This window comes from Brachyistius frenatus, unplaced genomic scaffold (assembly GCF_029030835.1).
Source record: "Brachyistius frenatus isolate BFR_SWC_R1_liver_20210118 unplaced genomic scaffold, ASM2903083v1 Contig_129, whole genome shotgun sequence".
NCBI lineage: Eukaryota > Metazoa > Chordata > Actinopteri > Embiotocidae > Brachyistius > Brachyistius frenatus.
The window spans coordinates 400,018-424,410 of record NW_027210728.1 but is presented as its reverse complement, the minus strand read 5'-3'; the positions used below and the strand labels follow the sequence as shown (position 1 = coordinate 424,410).

General features: G+C 42.1%; 1 protein-coding gene across 2 annotated transcripts in view; it reads right to left on the bottom strand.

Moving 5' to 3' along the window:
- ndrg4 (NDRG family member 4) overlaps nucleotides 1–13,280 on the bottom strand; it is a 58,477-nt gene extending 45,197 nt beyond the window's left edge. The window contains exons 1-2 of one of the 2 annotated variants that reach the window (XM_069714262.1): nucleotides 13,125–13,280; nucleotides 9,762–9,835 (exon numbers count right to left, since the gene is read on the bottom strand). In XM_069714262.1, coding sequence (XP_069570363.1) covers nucleotides 9,762–9,835 — 74 coding nt within the window. In that variant the 5' untranslated portion in view covers nucleotides 13,125–13,280. The remainder of the gene's footprint in view (nucleotides 1–9,761; nucleotides 9,836–13,124) is intronic. The other variant, XM_069714263.1, reaches the window with a different exon arrangement.
- Between the last annotated feature and the right edge of the window lie 11,113 nt (nucleotides 13,281–24,393).

Sequence of the window (24,393 nt, the reverse complement as noted above, 5' to 3'; positions counted from 1 at the left end):
TATGATTTTAACGTGAATCATTTTAAACAATTCTGTTTTTGTTAATCTGACGAAAAGGTAAACACAGACATTTTTTTCGCCTAAAGTGGCCATTTTGAAAAGTGGCTTGTTTAAAATATAAATGTCAAGTTTTTGGAAAGCAGCAGCTGTGAAAAACAAAACAAACACATTAATTAGAAATACGGCCCCAGAGTGATGCTTTCATCAGCCGTAGTCGTAAAATAAAGGCTATTTCATTACAGTCCTCGTAAAAAGTATAGGACAAGGTTGTGAGAACACTATTTAAAAACTTTAGAGGCAGCGTCACATGCAGTCTTGAATACAGTGTTTTAAATACAGTATGTTGATCTGCTTTTAACAACAAATCTATTTATGATAAATTATGAAATTATTGGTTCAAACCATGAGAATAAAGTAACCTAGAGTACATATGAAATTTAGCCTGTCCTTCAAAAACAACCAGTAGGTCTTTCTTGTAAGCAGCTTAATACAAGTTGCATTTTTAAGTTAAGCGACCTCTGGTGGTCATATAAATTGCCTTGAGAAGTGACACAGTTCAAATGACATGTCAGTATAGTGAGATGTTCCTTATTAAGAGGATGCGGGTTGATTGGATGATTTACATACAACAGCAAACTTGGAGACCGTTGTTTGCTTCCTGTTTCTAACAACGAGTCAGGACACTCATTTAAAACTACGTTTCCTGCCGCCACGACAACGAATGTTGCATAACTTTAAGGAAGTAGTAACTTTAACGTACAGAACAGCTAAAGTGCCAATTTTAACCCAAGCCATAATGTGTTTTTTGGGCCTGGGGAATCATTTTAGCCCAAATATATTCACATATGCTTCATACTGGGTTAAAATCCCTGGCCAGGGATGGTAATATCAAAACCTCCTATTTGAAAGGGACCACTTTTCACAGAGTACTTTAATTTGCTGTTTGTATAAAACACAGATTACAGCAGCTTTAAATTTGCCACAAATGTTAACCTTATCAGGATGGATGTCCCCGGGTCTGTGGTACTGTGAAGTCTTGCGTCTACGCCTGGCTGATGGGAGCCAGAGGTCCAGTGACGGCGGAGCACAGCGGACGCAGGGGCAGTAAAAAGAGGCTCTGAGAGAAGCTTCCTGTCAGACAGGAAATCAATTGCCATTGCCATGTGGAGAGGGGAAAAAGGGGGAGGAGGGAAGGGGGATGAGGGGGGAGGAGGAGGGAGAGGGGGGGAGGGGGTGCCATCTGATCCGATGTGCAATCGCTGAGTCGATACTTGGAAAGTGGGACGGCACAGAGAGGAAGAGAGACGTCAGGACGGCAGAGGGGCAAATATAAGGACACGAGCGTGACTCGTAGAAATAAAGGCACAAAACTAAAACTTTGCACAAGAGTCACGTGTAGTACACTTCTTGCCTTTTTATTGCGATTGTCTGCTTGACATACACCAAAGGCGACGCCGACACACTCAAAGTGCCGAGGCTCGGCTCCCCTCCGCTGCCTCTCCGCCGGCTCCGTCAGGCTACAAGTGTATTAATTAGACATTTGGCTGCCACACTTCAAAGAGGATAACAGCCCTCCAAAGGCTACGGAAGCACTACCTGCATGCTTCAGCCGGATGATGAAGCGACCGGGAAGACGGAGTGACTGGCACAAGCCACAAGGACGCCCAAAAAAACACGGAGACGGATGTTTTACTTCAGCCGGGAATATAAACGCTGCGGATCCGAAACTGCAAATCAACGACTAAGAAATTTATGTCAAGATGAGGGGAAAAAAAGAAAAAAAAAAGTAGCAAAAAGTCTGCCGGTATACAAAGGTGAAGCCAAAATGTCCTGGAACCAGACTCCACTTAAGACAGCACTTTGGATACGCCTGTCATTTTCTAGATAAAAATGATAAGTAAATGCTGGCTGTGTAGGTAGTTAGCTACGTATCCACTTCTTTTTTTTCAGTAGGTTGGTTGCGCACTAACTTAATTTCCATTTATTACATACCAATAAACCGATATTATAAACGCAGCATTCCTGAACCAGGAGCTCCGGTATTTGGTGTGTAATGGTCTGTACTTATATTACTTGAGCGGTTTATAATTTTTGCGTCATCAACTCATATTCACACAAAAGTGGTGACAAAGCTGCCGTGCTCGAGTGCCACGGCGTTTGGTGTCTCGCTCGAAGACACTTCAGCATGTGGACACAAAGAGCCGGAGATTGAACCGCCGACCTTTCAAATGAAATGGTAAACCGCTCTGTAAATCCAGATTTAGTAAATATAGCAACTCCAGCTTTTGGTGAACTTACAGCACCGACTCGATCGATAGTACCCACTCCAAAAGGAGGCAAATAATAACTTGCGTCCCTCACGCCTAACGTGCTCAAATAAAATGGTAGTGTCTGTCGACTTTTCCGTCTCGTGACAACACAGACTGGAAGTTTAGTTTTTGAAAGCTTAAAATCAATAAAAAACCATTGTCTGCTGTCATTCAGGTTGAAGTCATCTTCACTGAGCTTTCGTTCCACGCGGTTTTAACGTCCCTCGTTTCAGTGAGTCGAGGCCTTCAAGCAGTGAAAAGCAAAATCCAAACAAAATCGAAAAGACGTCAAACTCGTCGACATTTTAAAATAAGAAGGCTGTCGTAGCTGCTTTATCACCGCTAAGCAACAACACTACCGTCCGCCCCTTCCTCTGCCTGCCGCCTCGCCTGCTTCCTTTCCGACTCGATCTTGTCTGCCAGTTGTTTGTGTTATTGAACTAAGTAGATGTGATTCCTGGAGGAGCTCCCTCCAGTCGAGAGCACAGCGGAGATGTTAATCCAGACTGACAGTCAGTCCGACACCTGACATTATCTCCACCGTCCAACCTGTTGGGTCTACGGACACGTGTCAGAGCGGAAAACGATTCACCTGCTGACACTTTTACATGCAAAACAAAAAAATCTCAGCACCGCTGCCTATTTTTTCTTTTATAAATCACTATTAGTTACTCGGTTATATTGAGACTTTTAATTATTAATAGCTGCTGAATGTCTGGAGGAGTCTTCTGCTACACAGAGCAGGAGATATCAATGTCGTAGTGGAGGATTAAATATTAAATATCAGCTATTAGCTTCAGACTGAAACGCTGAGGCAATTTTTTTTTTTTTTTTCCTGGCCTAAAAAAAAAAACAACTTCCTTGTCAGTGCTGTCAGATGAAAGTGTTGTGCCTTTTTTTTTAAAAAAAAGAAAAAAGTATTACACAGTAAGCCTGAAAGTCATCTTTTCAGTGCAGGAAGAAAAAGCGTTTTGTGCATTCACACTTTATTCCTTGGGGATGGTGGGCTGATTCAGGCCGAGAAAAAGAAATCAAAAAAAGAAACAAAAAGAAATGGGCATAGGCAGCGTACAGTCACACAGCGGTGACCTCGCACCTATAACAACACGATCGCTCAGAGCTCTATTTTTGACTCGGCTCTCAGTGGGGACATCGGAGTCGCGGTGTGAGAGAACAACGCCCCCCGCCAGGGTCTGAGTTTCCGCCGGAGGGGCTGGACTTATTGCATCAGCCTCTGTGCAAGGTTAAGGCTTACGTCGGTTTAAATGCGTGAGGACGACAAAGCCCTCAGCCTTCCATCTCCGGTCTTATTCATTCAGAAAGTACTTTGAGTATCGGCAGGTTTCTAAAGGACAAATGTAAGAGATTTAAAAATCGTTTTAATGCTACAGGAGACCAATTTAAAACTCCATATTAAAAGATAAAGCTAGTTTATTTCATATTCCTATTGGTGTCTATCGGGGGCTCTGTGGGTCGTAATAACTTTGCTCCGTTGTAGAGATCTGGCGAAACAGAAGCAGTTGCATGAAACAGCATGTGACCGAATGGACTCAGTCTCCACATATGGAAAGCAAGGCCAAAGCAGAAGTGACTTCAAGTACAGTACCACTGATGACCACCAGGGGCTGCCTCTAAAAACCTCTGGCTTCAATAGACTTCCATTCAAAATTATGAACTTCTCTCAGATTACATTTTTTCATTATGGTGTCATTGTTCTGGTGGTCCGTCTGAAAATAATTCCAGCATTAATTAGATATCAGGCCTCTGTATGTTTGGGGGCGTTGTCTGGTTTGATTGACATGACTGGGGTGCAGTCAGGTTGCCGGTGTAGGTGGGCGGGGCGTAGTGTCCTCCAGTTCTCGGTCAGATTCACCCCCTTTTTTTTTACCCTCTCATTCAAATATGGTCATTTCCGGGTAAAAGAAAGAAAAAACAGACAGCAATGGCCAAAATAGCCATTTTTTGTTGTTTGGATTTGGGATCTCCATCCAAAGATACTTTCCAGCTGCCCTAATTGCCGTCATATTCAACCGCCCTTGCCGGGTTTCTTTCCACGTGTGAGGCTGTGAATAGTTTTTTCCGTTAAGCATGTGTTTATGCTGGAGAGGTCGTAGCAAAACGAGATGTCCAGGACATGAAGTACACCGCTCGCACATAAGCCCAGAAAATTGGAAACTGTTTGTACCGTCAATCCACCGTCATCATCGGTACTTCTGTTCTTTGTTATAAGCGGGCTGCACACAATGTTTTTCCAGCCAAAACGCAATCAACAGTGCAGCTCGTATTTTTTTTACTGTCGGGAGGTTGGCCATCAGGTTTTCTAGTAGTGTACCAATGTTAGCTCCATATTACCCGAATGTAGTTTTTAATAGAAGCGCTTGCAAATCTGCTGAAGAGTTTCGCAGCTCTTAGTGAAAACAGAATCCATTAGTCAGACTCTGACTTCGCCTGGATGCTGTGTAAGCACCCGCAGCGACTGAAACACGCATGACAGGAATCATTTATGTGCCGAAACCCAAACGACTCCTCCGCTGATGAACATCCGAAGACATGTTCCCGTCTTTGAAGGAGCGTGTTCACGAGGAGCTAGCAGTGCCCGAGGTGTGATCAGTGAGTGATCAGTGATTCAAGTGAAGCCGGGTTTGCATGTAGTTACTCGCCTCATTAATTCCACCTCGGCAGGACCGTGGACAAGAGGCCGGGCCTACTCGGGCAGTAATTTTCACCTATTATTATTTTAATTTTTTCCTCCCATCAGGAAAGGCTTCACTTGTTATTTTTAATCAATGCCTTGCTTCACGGACACAGCGATATGTTCCCAGCTGCGACTTTACTCAGCAAAATTGTAGACAGTGAGGCAAGTTTGATAAGACAACTTGAAGCGAGGATGAAAAGCTGCGCAGTGCGACGCAGCGGTAAAAAATTAAAAGCTGATGTGACGCTTACGGCCGCCGAAAGCGGTTATCTCCGCTGTTGTGTAAAAAAATAATAATGACCTAAATAATAGCGTCATCCATCTACCTGCTTTAAACACAAATTCAAAGAAGGCCAACAACCTCAAGGGCAAAAAGCCATCTACCCCAAACCAAAACACGTTAGTGTTTAATATTAAAGCCTTGCAGAGAGCTTCTCAGGGTTTGCTGAGTTAGCTGTTTTCATTCCTTTGCCAAGTCGGGCTTTAAGGACACCTGGAGGGCAGATACAGCAGGACTGTACCCTTGTTTTTAATGTGAATGCCAACTAGTTACCATTGGTTTACAGGAAAAGGTTTTCTTTGCAAACTTTTGCTGCCACAATGACAAAAAAAAAAAGATTTTGACCAGTTTCTCATTCATATTTGAACCTTTTCTTGTTTCTATAAGATATTTTTTGCATTATTCTAACGCATTTTCTCACTAAATACATTTTTGTGCACATAAATTAGGTACATAACATAATTTAGTGTCTTTAAGGAGATGTGTGGGGTCCAGTTGGTGGAGGCCGACAAAGGTAATCACTGTACGGTACATTGAACAGCTTCTGTCACTCTCACACCAGTGACTCATGACATTCACCGAGTATATCTCTGCCTTGTTAACTCACGGTTCAGAGAAAGAAAAAAAAAAACGCTTCACGCCGAAAAGGTCACATTTGCCTCTCACTGGTTTGTTTCTTATGCAGCGTTGAATTCTTCGAACGCGCCGACAGTAATCTCTCACCTAGCGTCGCGCTGAGACCAGCAGCTAGCGCCGAACGCTATATTTCAGTCGCCCACATTCACACACTGACTTGTATTTATTTGGCTCGAGCTGAATGGCACAGTCGGATCGTCCAAGCAGCTGCACTTGAAAAATGCAACCGAATGTCCCTTCTAGCGGTTGTGTTTCTACGGTCCGCCCACGGAGCTGCGGGGCGGACGCCAGCAGGGCAGACGGGCAGACAGTGTGTGGCCGCCAGCAGTACACTGATGGGGGGTCGGGGAGCGTCCGCCGTACTCCTTCCTGACCCGAACGGCGAGCCAGATGTCAAGGAGCAAAGCTCAGTGGAGCGCGCCGGCGGGGCGAACGGTTTCCTGAGCAAACGGCGGTCACTTCCTTCGGAAACGTGCCGGCCGTCGCCCACAACCCAAACAGTCGTGATGAGGGTTTTATTTCTTACTGAACTGGAGGTTGAAATAAAATCACGCAGCGGAATCGAGGGTTTAGATCTGGACTAAAATATCTGGGTGATATTTTACCACCAATGAAATAAGATGTACTGATGTTGAAAAAAAAAAAATTTGGTAAGATAGTTATACAGTATAAAGACATACTATTGATGTTAGTTTTAATTAAGTCTATAATGGTATCTAACCAACAGTGATGTTTTGTTTTCTATGTTAATTTTTTTTTTTTGGGGGGGGGATTATTGTTTGGTATCTTGCCTTTCTTTACCAGTCACGGTTGAGACATTTTAGATATTTTAGATTCGAGCTGCTGTTTGAATTCAATTTGCAATGAACCTTTCGAATTCAAAATTCACAAATGTCTGTGTATCTGAGCCATTAGAAACAGGCTATGTTTACTGCCGTCTTTACTACAGCAAAATGTAGACAACCAGCAGTCTCGCTGAACAGATAATCATGACAAAATCTGACAAGTAATTCGTGGAAGCCTTTAAAAAAACAAAAACAAAAAAAAACAACCTTGAGGGTAAAGTTGACGCTGTTGACTTTGCTGACTGCCTTAAAGCATCGTCAGTGAGTCACTAAAGCAAAAAAGTTCAGCTATAGTGTGTATGGGTTTGAGAGCCATTCTGTGTTGTTATTCCACGTTTTGCATCGCTAGCATGTGTCATGTAGATTTCATATGAATCGTTTGCTTCAGTCTGGTTCGCTAAGCTGACCAATCGGACTTTAAGACGGAGGTTGGGACTCCAGAAAAAAATAAATGGAAGAAATGTAGAATAATAGAAAAGGCCTAAATAAAAGTTGATGTACGGAGATGCCGAAAGAAATGAATATATTTTCATTATTTATTTACACCTAAGTCACTTCCTTTCCTAACATCGGATTGAATCTTCCTCTTGTTGCTACCTGACAGCCTTCGGAGGGAAATTCTAAGCAGTGATACAGAAAACACAGCACATCTGGTATTTTTAGCTTGATGGATTATGAACCCGACACGGGAGGTTTCTATTTTTATTCTGAACAAATAACCGAATGCACAACCGCAAATATTTTTTTTTTAAAAAACAATCACATTTCTATTTCTGTACCGATCTGTAACCGGCAACGTTTCAAAACTCCTGCTTCTTTTTCTGCCGAAGGCAAAAAATAAATCATGTTTCCACACGCAACATGAAGCTGCTGCCAGTCTCCATTTTAACAGTCACCCTCCATTAGTGACCACAGAGGGGCACAGTGCAGACATTCAATAACCGATATGTCAGCAGCGGCATTCGCGTAATGAAATGACGCCCTTCACTCTAACACATCATGACGTCGGCCCTGAAAACGATCCGAACGCACAGTTGAGATCAAGCATACGCACAACATACGAGTCTTTATCGAAACTGAAAATGCCCCCAGAGTATATGTCGCATACACACAAAGGCTCCACAACGAAGACGTAATCATCTGCATGCAGTTTTCTCCCAGGCGGTCACACGGCATCTCGGAGCTAAAGGGCGACAGTAAGAGATGACACACACTGAGAAGAAAAGGATGTGTGCGTACGTGTGATGGCGAGGCATGCTGATATGCTAAACTCCTTTCTGAGTACACCAATATTTTACAGACAAGGGGTAGTAAAAAAAAAAACTTAAGTACAAAAATTCACCCAGTCGAGTTGCGCAGAGTCGAAAATAGTGACAAATGCCGTTCTCAAACTATGACGAAAAAAAAAGAAGAAGCAGAACCATAACATAAATTAAATGGTCTCATACTGTCAATGCTTGCGGTAAAAAAAACAATCCATAGTGAATTTTTGCATTCAGGAACGAATTCTTTTTTTAATTTTTTTTTTAAAGAATTGGTTTTGGTTTAGTGGAACGGATCGTTAGTCTCTTCTACTAAAAACGAGGCTATCACATATTGTGGCCTAATCGAACCTCGTCAGCGCCGTGAATAACATCCGATGCTAAGCTAGCGTGGACTGTTCCAGCATTAATACTTTTTTTTGGGGGGGGCTCAGCTTTACCAACCAATAAGCGTATTTATTTTGAGTGTAGATTTCACAAAATTCTCAAATCCCAGACGAGCTTAAGCACGAAGCTAAATTCAGAGGCGATGCTGTGCCAGGTGGTAACCAATCTAAGTTTGGGTCTAAAAGAAGCTCATCTATAGAACGACAAACTTTTAACAAACCAAGCACATTTGAACGGAAAGCACATATTGTTTTAAAAAAAATCGAAAGCGAATCTAGCGATTTGGTATTTTCTCTACAAAAATGCAGCCCGTTCTCGTTGGCGTATTCGTGTTCATATTTCTGTACTGACAGCCACCGCTATCACTAATATCATGCCACATGACTAACCGTATATCAGCTAGTGTATTAGTACTTATATGAGCACTTATAGGATAGAATTTATTTACAAGCATCCGTATTTGTAAGCTGTAGAAAAAGTTAGTGCATTGTAGTTAAGGTTTTCCTTTTCAAAGATTTTATGAAAACATTATTTAAAGTGGTTAAATCCCAGCAAATTTGCACTCACTGGTGTTAGGTTTTTCTTTTTCAGCTTCAAAGGGTGTCGGGTTGAAAATTATATTTCGGCAAGAAAAAAAAAGATGAGAAATAGCCCGTTTTTTTTTTTTTTTTTTTTTGGGGAAGCTATTAGTTTAAAGAAGCGGAGTTAGCATTGTGTTAGCATGAGCATAGCAAAAAAAAAAAAATAAATAAAAAAGGCTTGACTTCTAATTTTTATCTACACAGACTGAATTTGAACTCTCCAGAGTCGTTTTCAGGACTGTTTGAATTTAATGGGAGTCAATGAGTCCAGTACGTTTGGCAGTTTGTAGCATTCGACGGGTTGATGTGTACAAAAACATTCATATTAACAGGGATGAACGATCTGAAGAATGAGCAAACTGCACATGCTGGAATAGTCTCACAACACAGTGTGGCACCTGGAACAAGTTGCCACCAAACGCTGCAGAGGGAATTATCCATTTCAGGGTTTTGGCTCTGCTCCCGGACTAATTCCCGATATCTGTTCCAGTGCCTGATGTCGTTTAAAAAAATTATTTTCTAAATAGATACGACAAATGACCTACTCCTGTCCTGTTCTACGTATGTTTGCCTGATAACCAGATGATGATTGTTGATTGGATTCGTGGGTAATTCGCCGGCTGCTGCAGGAATGAACATGTGAAACACTTGGACTGACTGATTGACAGAATGGAACGGATGGACGAAAGATGCCATAGATAATCCACACAGGCCGGATAAAGGAGAGGCCCGTGTGGTACGGTATGATCCTCACGATCCTACGTACATGGTCTGCAGGAGGCTCTGTGGAACCGTGCAGCCAGCCTTGGGAGGGAAGTTCCAAAACAATCCAGGCCCCATCTAGCAGCGGGTATAAAAATACAAGAGACAAGATCTACTGTACTGGTGGTGGTGCATTGCAGTTGCAAAAAAGGCAATAAAAAAAAAAAAAAAGATTCACAGAATTTAAGAGGACACGTCATGCAGTAACGCTACACAGAGAGAAGAAATAATTAAGTGGGGGAAACAGAGATTAAAAGTGGACCCTGTGAAAAGGGGCCATAAAAGACGAAGGAGAGAAATGTGAAGGTTAACAACAAAAGAAAAACAAAACAAAAAAAGGCTTTTGTGTGATTGATACGAGATTGCGTAATAAATAATAAGCAAGCGTGAGTTCTTTAAAGCTGAGTGAATCGACTTTTGTCAGCCTCTAATAGCGGCCGGAACGAAGCGCAACAGCCCTGTTTTTGTAATTGACGTAAGTAACACTGTCGTCTCAGACACGAGGAAGCCAGCTAATTAGCGCCGACATCCAACAGTGACAGAACAAAGGGGAGACGTATCAGCATGCGAAACACGGTAATAACAGCGTCGCTTTTCTAGCGGCCTGCTCGCCGTGCCAACACCATTGTTCAGCTGTTGAAAATTCCAGAGGGGGTGAGGGCAACAAGACTTGATCCAAAGCAGAGAGAACCAACAACAACTGAGCAAGTATAAATCTTTTCCACATCAGAGTCTCCTTTATTGATCATCAAATGATCAGGTTTTTTTTTTTCTAAGAGACACTTTTGTTCACTCTGAACTGAAACTTGAATTACCCTGAAATTTGGCGGGAGGAAATGTATTCGATAAGGATCTCGTTGCTGCAATTTGACACATATCCTGAGACCTGCTGTCACTGCAAACCGGAGCATACTATAATATATAACCCAAGCGCATTGATTGTAATGCTAGCGACTAAATGTCCTGCAAATCGTGCCGAGAAGCTCATTTTCCACTCAGAAAGTGGCAGCCCGCTAATTAGCCAGTCAGCCGACCTTGCTAACGTTACGATTTCCACAAAATGTCCCTTTTCGTTGATGTTATAACACCTGCTACGTGATTGGCTGCATTCATGTTGCATGATGAAAAGTAGTTAGTAAAGCTAGCTTCAAGCTTTCTCCCTTTAATGGGTCCAATTACTGCAAACCGAACCGTCAAAAAACTTGCAGCAGCGCGTAGCCTGTTCATTTAGCACTCCATACGTCAACCGACGACTCCAATCAAGGAAGGGTCCTTCAATTTAATAAACATGGCGCCAAATTGAACGAGCACAGAATTTTGAACCCTCTCGCGTCCAACTCTGCAGTAAAACAAACGTTACTTAACGTTAGCAGCGTTTTTCAGTTTGCTTGCTGGATAGTACGACATTCTTTGAAGGAAGTAAGCTGACGTTCGCGGCGTCCGAATTTGTTTTGTGAGTATTTATTGATTAAGACAGCTGAAATCTTGGGGGGGGGGGAATCTCGAAAACACAAACCCGGAAGTTAGAATCTTTATTCGCGAGAGAGGGCGTCGTTTTTTTGCTCACAATATTTTCCGTCTTTACCCTCCCTCTTAAATGACGTGAACTAACATATAACTTACATCGTTAATGAGCAGTGAATTGAGATTTCAGACATTTTGCGTAAAGTATACAGTAGTTACATTTATATACTCCAAAATTCAAAGAAATAACGTCTGGCAGCAAATGTAGAGCACAAAAGAGTAAAAAAAAAAAAAAGAGTGGTATTTTAGACACAGTCGAGGTGTAACGAATAGAGTGCTAAAATTACATATGAACGTGGGCTGTAGGCTGTTAATTAATGTGCCGCAGAAGGAGCTCAAGTGAAAGCCAACAAGGAAAATACATTAAAAAAAAAGACCATTTCAGCAAGAGTTTAAATCTAGTTTTCTACTTGTTGAAGGTTCTGGGGGGAATAAATCGTTACCTGCTATCCAAAAACCTCAAAATCTTCCTCTCCAAATATGGACTAACTGGAGCGACGATGAGGTGCGAGCTACCATCGCTGTGTGGCTCGTGTAGGAACAAAAAGCAGGAGTGTATTGCTCTTTGTAAATCTATTTATAAACCGCGGGCTGAGAAACAGACCTGCTCCCGAAGGGAAGACGAGGCTCAGCTTCAGCGGCTGTTTCATGTGCTGAAGGAGCAGCCGAAGTGGAGAAAAAAACAAAAATTAAAATGAGGCATTAAGTTTTATAGCTTGAGAACTGAATGTGAAAAACGCTCCCGGCGAGGCGTCAATAAAGGAAGCGGAGAAATTATGTAAGAGGGACCAAACAAGAAAAAAAAAAAAAAAGGGGGGGGGGGGGCATCAACAGTGTCGCTTTCGCGAAGGCATTAAGAAAAAAGAAAAAAAAATCATCTTTATTCTTTCTGCTGATAGTTTTGTCCGGTCTCATTTGATTACAGTGGACCAAACGGGAATATAGGGACATATCTGGGTCTTATTTGGTCTTTTATTTTCCGAAAGAGCGCCCAACCTGTTTATTTCCACCATGATGCCCTCATTGCATCACATCCTCCGTCTGTCGAGGTGTTGCCGGTGGCATTTCAGCAAATGCGGGCGGATTCTGGGCGCCACCGACACCAGCCTGCACCAAAATTCAATCAACTTTTATGACTTTCACCTACTGTAGATTCATCATTCAGCCGCCCCGGGTCTGCTTCGAGCCACACATCGTTTTCTTTAGCACCCGTTGCTCCCTCCCCTCTCGTGCAGTTAAAACCCCACTTTACGGTCAGATCTTTGGTGTTAATTAAAAGTACCGAGACTCCTTCTAGAAGCATCAAACTTCCCTACGCCAAGCCAACTTTATTATCCCGCAGAAAAACACAGAATATAACGCGATAAGAAAAAGGCACTTTCAGGTCAGACCCATCTTGTCTAGTTTAGTTTTCTTCTTGTAGAGTAAATGCATCACTTTGTGTCCTGCAGAGTCGATAAATTCAACCTGTCGACTTCCCGTTCACAGCAATGCAGAGGCAGGCGATGGGTGTGTGTGTGTGTGTGTGTGTGTGTGTGTGTGTGTGTGTGTGTGTGTGTGTGTGTGTGAGAGAGACTAAAAGTACAGAGCACAAAGCCTCAGCAGCAGTATTCACACACACCATGCCAAAAATCCTGTCCTCATTTTAACATCCTCCTCCTCCTCCTCCTCCTCCTGCTAACACAAAGCAGCTACAGCACCACGGGAGCTTAGATCTCACTTTCCCGGACAAGTAAATGATGAAGTTAAAATGTTAAAGCGTCACAAAGAGTTTTAGCATTAAACGACCGTTTCACACAGTTAAATATCATCAGGCTCCCAGATAGTTACGGCTTTAGTGTACCTGTGGTGTAGTTCGGAGCGGTCTGGTGTAGCTGGTTGGTCTCCGCGTCCGTCCCTCGGGCTGCAACAGACTGGATGAGTGTACGCCGCCGAGCGAATGTGTGTGTGTGTGTGTGTGTGTGTGTGTGTGTGTGTGTGTGTGTGTGTGTGTGTGTGTGTTTGTGAGTGTCTGTCTGTATGTGGGTGCACTAGACAAAGTGAGAGAAAAAAAATCTCTCCCTCTCTCTCTCTTTCTCTTCCTCTTCCTCCCTCCCCTTCTTGATGATAAACATAGAGCACGTGGCTTCACCAATGATGCAGCGAGTGAGGAGGGAAAGGAAGAATGAAAGAGAATAACAAGAGGAGGAGGAGGAGGAGGAGGAGGAAGGGGGGACTGGTATGAAAATTATTAAAAAAAAAAAAAAAAGGAAAGAAGTTGAGTCTGGTTGAAACAGAGTGAATGAATGTGGACGTCTGTCCTGTGTGTGTGTGTGTGTGTGTGTGTGTGTGTGTGTGTGTGTGTGTGTGTGTGTGTGTGTGTGTGTGTGTGTGTGTGTGTGTGTGTTTTTTTGTTCTTAAAAGCAGGACAAGCAGGAGTTGGCGAGTGTTGAAATTACTCACTTTTTAAGAACTCGCCAGCAAAAATGGGAATAAAAATCTGTCCAAATCTGAAAAGAAAATATCCTGAACATCCAATTCTGACATGAAATGGTTTCATAGCAGCTCGCAGACATCCTCACACACACACACACACACACACACACACACACACACACACACACACACACACACACACACACACTCAACACGGGCATACCAACGCAACAGCCCACGGCCAAACAGAAGAGCTTTTTCTGTCTGGTTGAAGCCACCATCGAAGGATCGGACCATGTTTAGGCAACCGAAGCGACGCAGCGAGACGGTGTCGAGGCACTGATTACAACATTACCAACGTGTTTACTGACTTCAGCGTTACATTGAATACTCTTGTGTTGTGTTTACAAGGAGAAACATCTCACGCCTACGCTCCAGACACATACACCTTCCTTTTTTCAAAGCTTTCCAGAACTGTGGATGCGTTGATGAAAGGAATAAAGAAATAGGAGCAGGAGTGTCACTTAAGCACGTTACGTTGATGTGGGACCGAGTTTTGCCAGAGCCTCTTATCGTCCAGGAGTCAGCAGAGATTCTGGGACTAACACCTGTTCTCGCCTGCTTCCCGACTTCGAAATCCCATCTCACGTCTCAGATTTTGTCAGCATCAGCAAAATCTTTTTTTGGACACACACAGATGAAGCGAGTAGCAGTCAATGTTTTTTAAAAGCGAATGTCGAGGTTTGGGTTTACGAGGTGCGGTAACTGAGTTCAGAGTCTGTGACTGTTTGGAGGACACTGATGTGCGTGAAGCTACAACTTTTTGGGGGATCGAGAGTTCCAAGTTTTATCGCTTCATCAACATCAGCACCGAGCGTTGCACACATCTTTGTGACCACCTTTGTGATGTCCAAAGGGACTTAAACAGAGGATGCACGTGAAATGGTGCGTCCAGCTCAGGAAATCGGCAACAGAGACCCTTTAAAGTGCTTCAGAAAGCCTGCAGCAATGAAGCAATCTTTTTTGAGTGACATCATCATCGTGTTTTCGAAAGTGGCGCAACATCGCCGTCCGAGACCAAAGAAAGTCGGGAGAGCAACAACCAGGTGGGTTTTCTTTGACGTTTTGTGGGGTTGCTCTCCACCCATGTGACATGCAAAAAGGCTAAAATATTTTCTAGATTAAAAAAAAAAGGTCCTAAATCTTAAATTAATCCTTATTGCCTGCTTTTGTGTTAATTAAACAGTCTTATCTCATTTTTATCAGGTGTCTATCACATTCTCACAACAAAACACAAAGTGAACACACCCTTCTGTAAATAGACATGACTAATGATTATTTGCACAATTCAAATCACCCAAAGCTCAGTAACAGATTTGACACGATAGAGCTGACGATCAGGCTACACCTGTTATTCCTCCTCCAACTTTTCTCCCCAAGGTTCCCTCATTTGTCTCCCATCCCCGGAGTTCTCACTGACTGTCATGATTTGTTTTCAGCTGTTTCTTTCCACTCGCCTTCTGGTTGCTAATTGGCATGAGCTGTCTTTGAAATAATATCATTTGTTTCCTCCAAAAGAGTTTTAGTAATGATAGTGTGACATGTTTTAGTACTGATCCCACTCCCTTACTGTAAGTATTTTCCATTTCTTTTATCCTTTTCCATCATTTTCTTCATTATTACGTTCTACAAATTTCTTCCCGGTGAAATGTGCTTGCCGGTTTTCCTCTCTCTGCCTTCATACCCCATCTTATTAATGATGACGTAGCTCTGTCGAGACTTTCGGATCAGGTTTGAGTGTCTCCAAAAATTTGTAGTTCGTAGTTTCGGCTGTTTCTTTCTGGTTGCTAATTGGCACGAGCCATTTCATCTCGCAAGTAAAAAGATGAAGTTTGGGAAATTCGTGCAAGAAAACGTTCTTTTCATGTGAAGTTTTCAAAATCGTTTGCTATTGGGAAACTCTATTTGCTCCATCTATCCATCCATCCATTAATCCGTCCATTAATCCATCCATCCGTCCGTCCATTAACCTGTCCATCCATCCATCCATCTACCCATCCATCCCTCCATCCATCCATCTACCCATCCATCCCTCCATCCATCCATCTACCCATCTATCCCTCCATCCATCCATCTACCCATCCATCCCTCCATCCATCCATCTACCCATCCATCCCTCCATCTACCCATCTATCCCTCCATCCATCCATCTACCCATCCATCCCTCCATCCATCCATCCATCCCTCCATCCATCCATCCATCATCCATCTATCCATCCCTCCATCTATCTATCCATCTATCCCTCCCTCCCAATCTCCCTCCCTCCCAACCTCCCTCCCTCCCTCCCTCCCCCTCCTCCCTCTCCCTGCCCTGTTCATGTTCCTTTTTTCTTGTGGACAGTATGACCTACTTAGCGAACCACAGTCTGACCGACTAGAGAGCAGCTTCAAACTGATGGAGAGCGTGCCAAAACATTCTCTCTGCTATCAAGCTTGTCTCCATCAAGCAGCATTTAACGATCACTCTGGGGTCCAATCCAGTTTAAATGTATTAGATTTAAATAGACGTATGACTCAACCCTTCATTAGATAAGTATATGTTGTACCATGTCATGGAACATTTAATATGATTTTGATAGAACCGTTTCATGCATGTCTGTGGCTAATTTACATAAAAGAAATTAAAACATCCTTTTGAAGCTTGCACTTAGTTTAGTGTTCGTTCTTCATTGAGTAAATTTCAGGGAGTTATGAAGTGTAAAAGTCACATTTCCGTTCTCTACAGCTGCTGCAATCGGTTAATTCCAACTTTTCCTGCAATGTAACTAATTGGTTGTGGCTTTTTGGTAAGTTTATGTTATTATAAAATTTATTTGGCCTGATATCAAAAATCAAAACTTTGCCTTAAGAGAATTGACAAACTGTACAGTACATGATCTATCAGAAAGCAAAGGGGTTCAAGTCTTTAGCTAACAGGTCACTAAGAACGTAGTAATAATAATAATAATAGCAATATTGTAAACGTATTAAATTTCGCATTGATAGTTGTGACTGAGCCATCGTTAATGTTATTCTCCTGCAAAATGTCTTCACTGAAAAAACATCATCATAGATTATAAGGAGAGGACATGAAAATTCAACTCGAAAGATGAAAAATGTATTTCGGGAACATGCTCGTTAATGTGTAATATATGAAATATAAATGAGTATTGTCATGGAAGGGAAATGCGGATATGGATGTATAAAGAAAAACTGGATACCGGATTTCAAGATGGTGCCTCATTTTTTTCGAATGTAAGTTTCTCAGCGGCGCATACGCTGAAATAATTTCCTAATTGTGGGTCAGTAGAAGATACTCATTGGCAAATGGTCAACCAATGGTCAACCACCTACTGACTTCCTGTTGGCTAACTGCACACGAGTTGGATAAAGTAAAATAACCAAATGGCTTGTCCAGATTTCTCTGCTTGCTCATCGAGTACTTTCTCTGTGTACGGAGGTCGAGGAATAAGCTAATTAAAACTGTAGGAGCCGCTACACCAGTTGCCCCCCTACAGTGAGGCTGGAGACCGTTACTGTTTCCTAACTAGACTGCCACAGGCTCAATCTTTGCAATCTCCTGATGTGTCCATCACCAGCCATGTATCCACCAAAAACGGCCTGCAGCAAGAAAAAAAAAACTGAAAAAGAAAAAAAGTGACACCCAACGAGTTTCCAGCAAATTTCTCTGGACCACAATTTCAGCTGAATGCACAAACTGTATAATAAAAGTTTTTCACCGTTAAAAAAATGCTACCGTAAATGACGTGCAACGCTGGACGACAACTTTCCTCTGGGGGGAGAAAAAAAAGGAAGTCTGAAGGACGAGAGATGAGAGGCCTTCATCGACCCACCGACAGCCGGCAGCAGCTTTTTTTTTCTGATGTGTTTGTGTCATGTGGAATCATCGGATATCTGTTGACACATGTCACAAGCGTTTAGATCAAAGTCTTAAAATTGTATCTTTCGCTGTCCGGAGAATTGGACACGGACTTTCTCTCAAAGGCTGCTTCAACCGCACAGCTAACCAGCGAGCGGCTCTTTGACTGCAGCGAGAGTCGTCCTCTGTGATTAAATGTGACAGTTACGTAACCTGAATTAATACATCGTTAACGCGCTACCAAATACATAACAATCGACTGAGAGAGATGTTAAAGTTATGCACCTTCTGTGTCTAGAACCCTGCACTAAAGGAACTCCTTTGTCTTAAAAGTTTACAGACTTTGTACATCTATATTACGAGGGGTTGATGGAGTTTGTGATGCATGTGGTCCGTAATAGCAGCCAGTCCGAATTATGTCATCTTTAGCATATATTTTGGGGTTTTGGGGCAAAACCGTCAGATGATTAAATCACCCTTGTGTCCCCAGTATATTATACTATTAGTCATGTGTGAGCATCATATGATAATTCAAGTTTTTTTTTTTAAACTGGTGTACTTCCCATGAATTTGCTGTGTATAATAGTTGCTGTGCAACAGAAATTCGTTAAAATTTGGAAAAGAAAATGGGAAATTTCTGTCCACTGCTATGCAAATATTTGGAGATAAAGAGTAGCTGGCAGTAATTATCACAGTGGATGTCTTTAAACCATCGCTGAAGAAAAGCTGCAATGAAATGCCGAAATAAAAAAAGCTTCAATCAAACATCATAACAAGAATGTAGAAAACAGGAAGGAAATCTGCCAATTCCTTAAGGAAGGTTTCAGATTCTCCATATGCTCTCCACAAATATCTGATATTTTAAACTATGCTGTGTCTCTCCAACGGAGCAGAAATTCAGCGGACGTCACATTTATTCTCCGGGTCTGTCTCTATTGTGGTCTGTCGCACTTTTGATACATCGTCTTTTCCACTTCAACAAGGTGCGATATTTTCCGATTTTTTTTTTTTTTAAATACTTTCGGGCATTTACATTTAGATGCAAAGTGAAACTGTGCTGATAAAAAGGTGGATGAAAACTCATCTAGAGACTAATGGAAGGAACGGACTATGAATAATAAATGTTTGCTATGCTGGTTCCTCTCTTTGAAGGAGCTCTCAAACAACATGAGCAGCAATGACGACCCTGCTGAGAGGACTAATGCGCTCTAATCAACAGATACGTGAACACAAAGAGGAGGTTGGGGAGCTGCAGCACAGCAATAGTGAAGAGCTGCAGGTTCTAATAACTGGGCTGTAAAGGACTATTGCTGGACATCGGTCGTCAGCTGGTAGCCAAGAAACTGGGGAATAATTAAAGTGAATGACTGAATGCAGAAGTTTATGTCAGTCAACTATTCCAACTCCTCATATAAACATTCATCATTTGTGCTTGAGTGTTTTGTTACCTCAACCAACGAGGTTTCGCTTTGCAAGTTTGTTTTGTCTGTTCGCGGCAGGATTACGATAAAACGGCCGGTCTGGTTTGCATGAAAATTGGTGGAAGGTTGTAACGTTGGCCAAAGAAGAACCTCCATCATTTTAGAACGTATCCGAACCACGGTGAGGACTCACGCCTAATTTTGTTAACATTACGAGATTGGGCAACGAGTGTACTAAACACCATCCGCAATCCAGTAGATGGCAATAAAGTTAAATAGTGGCAAAATATTATACTACAAATACGATGACTCCATATCACGATCCGCATTCGTGCGACATCGGCACATTTGTCCCATGGTGCAGATATTCGTGGCTCCCAGATAAATAATCCTGATGAGTTTGATTACTGACTTCTTGCCAAGCGCCACCATGACTTTTGTTGTTATCAGTGAAACGTCTCTGCAACCAATGGCTGGATTGCCATGAAGTTCAATAACTGTGGCGATCAACTGCCTGCACGGCCGATTCATAATCTAAGTTTGTCCGGTACGTTGTTGGCTGCAGACCGAATGACAGGTGATGTCGGGATTGGACTCGAAGCTCATCCTCGCAGATCCGCCAGCATGGCTGTGAACTCTTGTTACAACTTGTTTTAATTCTATGCAACACATTTTACTACGAGGTCAGCTGTAGCAGAGTAAGCTTTTTCCAGACTGCCAGTTACCTTCTATAACTTATGATGTACGATACGAAAGAAAGGGATTTCAATGAGTCATCTTTTGCCCCGTGAAAAACAATCTGGGTCTATTGTGTCCTATGATGTTATTTCAAAGAACTACATAATGGCTCAGGCCACTCTTTGACAATGAAATCCCTCCTGACCTCCCTCTGAGGCTGACTTTAAATGCATTTATATCTGCTCTTTAAAAAGGGGAAACCCTAGACACTCTGAAATAAAACACAAAGGAACCGCAATTGCCAACACACAGTGCAGGGATTTAAAACTCGACACATCCAACTCGCTGGCACGTCTGTCCCAAAAGTTCATTCCTATTGATCCATTTTAAAAAAGCACTCACTCTGCGCAGCACCGTCACGGGATCCCACAGTGTGTCTGCTGCCGGCAGACAGACGAACCCCCCGGGACAACCGAGTTGCTGTTATTATTATGACTCATCCGTCTGTTATGCTGCAAATTGCCCTCTGTAGATTTCTCTAACTGTGAGTGTCTGTTCGCATGAAAGATGGAGATACAGTACCGGGTAATTAATGGAGCGAGTTTTCCCAGCAATGTGTACTGGATGTGTTTACGTGGCAACCTCAGACGGAGGATGCGGGCACTTTGTCGTCATCCTTGCAAACAGGCCCGGGCGTGGCTTTGAATGTCCAAAGCATTAAATCACGGGTGGATTATCGTGTCTTTGCACGTGTCTCTGGCTATTTTAAAGTCGGTTAACGTGTTTATTACGTTTCTATTTTCGTTTTAAATCTCCTTGGTGACATGTTGCACCTGTTTGACGGGGTTTGTTGTCATTTTAAAATGTCTTTTTTTTTTTCATTATTTTGCACGTAATTTTGCATCTCCGCATTTTTTTTTTAATCTTTGAAGTTGTTTTGTATCTTTGTAGTTTCTCTGTCTCCTTGTAGTCGTACAGTGTCTTGTTGGTTTTCATCTTTTTGTTGTTGTTTTGCATCTTTTTTGTTTTGTATCTGTTTGTAGTTGTCTGTTCGTTTTGTTGCATCTTTGTGTTCTTTTTGAATCTCTTAGAAGTTTATTTTTTTTAAATCTTTTTAGTTGTTTTGTATCTTTGTAGTTGTAAAGTGTCTCGTCATCATTTTGCATCTCTTTGTATTTATTTTTTTTGTATCTCTGCAGTTGTTCTGGCTTTCGTTTTAGCTGTTTTGTGTCTCTAGGTGTTTTTGCATGTCTTTGTAGTTGTGCGTTTCTTTCTACTTGTTTTGTGTTTGTAATTTTGCATCCTAGTGTCTGTTTTGCATTTGAAGTTGTTTCGTGATACTCCGTGGCTGTTTCGAATACAATGTCTTGATTATCACCATTTTGTACAACAACTTGAATTATGAAATATTTTGCTTTTGATGTGTATGCATTTACCACAACTGACAACTTTACTGACAGAATTCATTTCATATTTATGCTACATTTGGAGCCCAGCTACTGTCTTGACTCATAAATCTGTATCCTTTAAGAGTGATTGGTGATTTACACCTCCAAATATTTATGTTTCCACATACACAGGAGACAGCTCGTCCTGTACTCTGTTGCTTACATACATCGTGTTACATAATTTCTCTGTTCACCACCACCAATATAAAATAGCTGGATTCTGTTTGTTTTTCTGATTTCTGAGTCTGATTGTCACCCGTATTGTAAAAACTCGAGCTTACGTCACTGCATCGATTGCTTCAAAATGTCACATGAAACCCACCTGGCAATTTTGGGGGCTCGATGAATTGAATTATAATGAATTGAATGTCATTACACTGTCTAATATCGAATTGTTTAACCTTTGCTGAAAGCTCAGAGCACCACCTGATCTCCCTCCCGGCGCCCCAGGACGCCCTTCGTCAGCAACAACGGTTTAAAATTGGATAAAGTTGTCCCGCAAGGGCTCCTGATAAAATGATGTGTTTGCTTTCAGCTACGTGAGTGAAATTTTGTCACTTCGAGTTTCAAAGAGGACTCGCCATCACCGTGACCAAATCCCAAAGCTTATTGTTCTTTGCTTTCTGTAATTCAGTCCCTCTAAACAAAATTAATTCTCAACCTTTGAAATAATGTGAAATAAAAAAGACAAACTTACTGTCATTTCCCAGTGCTCTCAGCTATGATGAAAGGTCTTCGTCTTCCAGATTTCTGTGTGAAACCAAAGCAGCACGAGTCAAGTTTCAAGTTCATTTTCCATTTAGCAATTTTTAGCATTAAAAAAAAACAACCTGTTGGCCAATAAAGATGACAAAGGGCCTTATTAGTATATATTTGGAGGTGTGTTTGCGGCCCGGGTTTTTGTTGTATTAATCAGAATGGGATGGACAAAATATTAGAAACACTTTTCAACATAATGCAGTCCAGCATACCACCAACATCGACTCCAACTCAACTCAGCTTTATTTATAGTGCACCTTTCATACCAGCCTGCAGTCCAAAGTGTTTCACATTAGAGCAACAAACACATCCAAAAAAAAGCAGAACATTAAGTTTAAAAATAATGTAAAAATATAAAAAATGTGGTTGAAAAAAATTTCAACGACGACATGATGATTTAAAATCAATAAAGTTCAGTGAAATATTTACAAACACTAGGGACAAAAACAATAATTAAAACTTTAATTTAACATAATAATATGAGTACGTATGGTGCTTTTCCTTACAGGCTGGCCCAAAGTGAAGGCGCACTCGTTGCCGCCATTTGCCAATAAATTGCTCAGAAGGCAGAAGCGTAGTCTGTACCGTCTAACACAACACAGTGCCGAGTCATATTCAGACACGTATATCACCAGATACCAAATAGCGGCCTATTTTTTCCTCCCGGCTGCCAGCCACCTGCTACAGATAATGAAGCGAGGCCTGCAGCATTGCTGGACTCCCACCTCCTCCCGGCCCTGACAACATGGCATTGTATGAGCCGCTGCTCCTGTGCCAACGCAGAAGGGGGCTGCGGGGGGAGATAATACTCGTTTGGAGAGCGTAGCGGGGGCGTTGCTTCAGATATAGCTAATCCTCACACCTCATCGCCGAGACGTGGCTGCCCGCTGCGGCGCTCCCTCGCTCCTTCCCTCCTTTCTTTCTCCTCCTTATTCTCTCCTCTTTCCCGCCGCTCGCTCCCTCTCATCTCCGAGCCCTCTCGACTTTCTCTTTTTCCTCTCCTGCATTCATCCCATCTCTTACGGGGCATGAACACGAGAGGCGAAAAGGGGTGCTGCACTTCTTCTTTTTTTTTTTTTTTTTTTTTTTTTTAGAGCGAGGAGGAGATAATGTAGGATTTAAAAGATGAGGTTGATTGAATAGACGAGAGGAGCGTAAAAGATCGCGTAGCCTATACGTGTTCTGACGAAACGTTAAAGTTTCTGGTTTTTAAGACGGTAAATGGATTTGCAGTCATTTTTCAAATGCAACTCTTCCAAAGTCTGCTTTCAGTCGAAGAGGTACGATTTCTGTTCCGGTTGCGTACGATGTGCGGCACAGTAACGCACATAGCAGGAAGCTACGACCTTTACGAGTAAGTATTGTATAAGTTATGTTGCTCGATCAACGTCAGCAGTTTTTGGGTTTTTTTCGCCACCGGTACATATTTGAAATTTCATCATGGACTTGAGCAGAGAAGCGCACTTCAAATTTTGCGTCAAACTCGTTGGGGCGGAGGGGGTCAACACCGAGTTCTGCTGGGACCTTCTGAACGCGTCTGAGCGGGGAAACAAAAAACAAAAAAACACTTGCTGGAAACCACGATGGCGCTTTAACGGTTCTCTGACATGACATCACGTTCATTGAAAAGTGACGGCCTCACAAACACGTTTGTAACTCAGGTGCCAATCAAGCGAGGTAACTTGATACCATGAAGGTTGTAGTCACGGTGCGTCATTCGTACAAAACGGGAACAGCCACAAACGTTTTTGGATTGCACCTCAAATTATAACATTTTTCCTCCAATAACACTTATGTCATGTCACTTTTTTCATGTTGCTTTGTATATAATAATGTATACTTTTTTTTTTTTTTTTTTAATGTAACAGCGCGTCTTTTAACTTTTTATGGCACTTGTTTTTAATTTCATGGCATGTTTTAATGTCACATTCTCGTAATAATTACTTATGTTTGCTTTTGAATTACTTCACAAATTACTTCATTCATATTATTTACAGTTTGTACATGTGATTATCACATAATACTTTAATACTGAATAGTTTTGGGCTCCGTATTAAACGGAATATAAATGGGAGATAAATTAAATATTGTACAATGCTTGTAGTTGTCGTGAAATGTTTTCAGGGTTAAAAGTGGATGTCTTGCCTCGTACAGAAAAAGCCCTTAAAAGACTTTGAGGTTGTAATTAGTGAAGTCGTGTAGTTACTTTTCTTATTGAGTAACTCACATTTATGTGACTGTAGACACTCGGCTCTACTGTCCAGCGCTGTTCCTCCATTACGTAAAGTATAGAAGTGGAGTATCTTGTCCCTTCACGTTGCCTAAAAACTCATGCGGCCGACAGACGCAGCTTTTCCTTCTCCGCGAGCCGAGAAAACGTCGAGCTGTCAGTCTGGGAGCATAAATAAATAGTGGAAATAAGCAGCTTTGCAATGAATTAATTTGAGTGAAGTGCAGCCACAATCAGAGTTA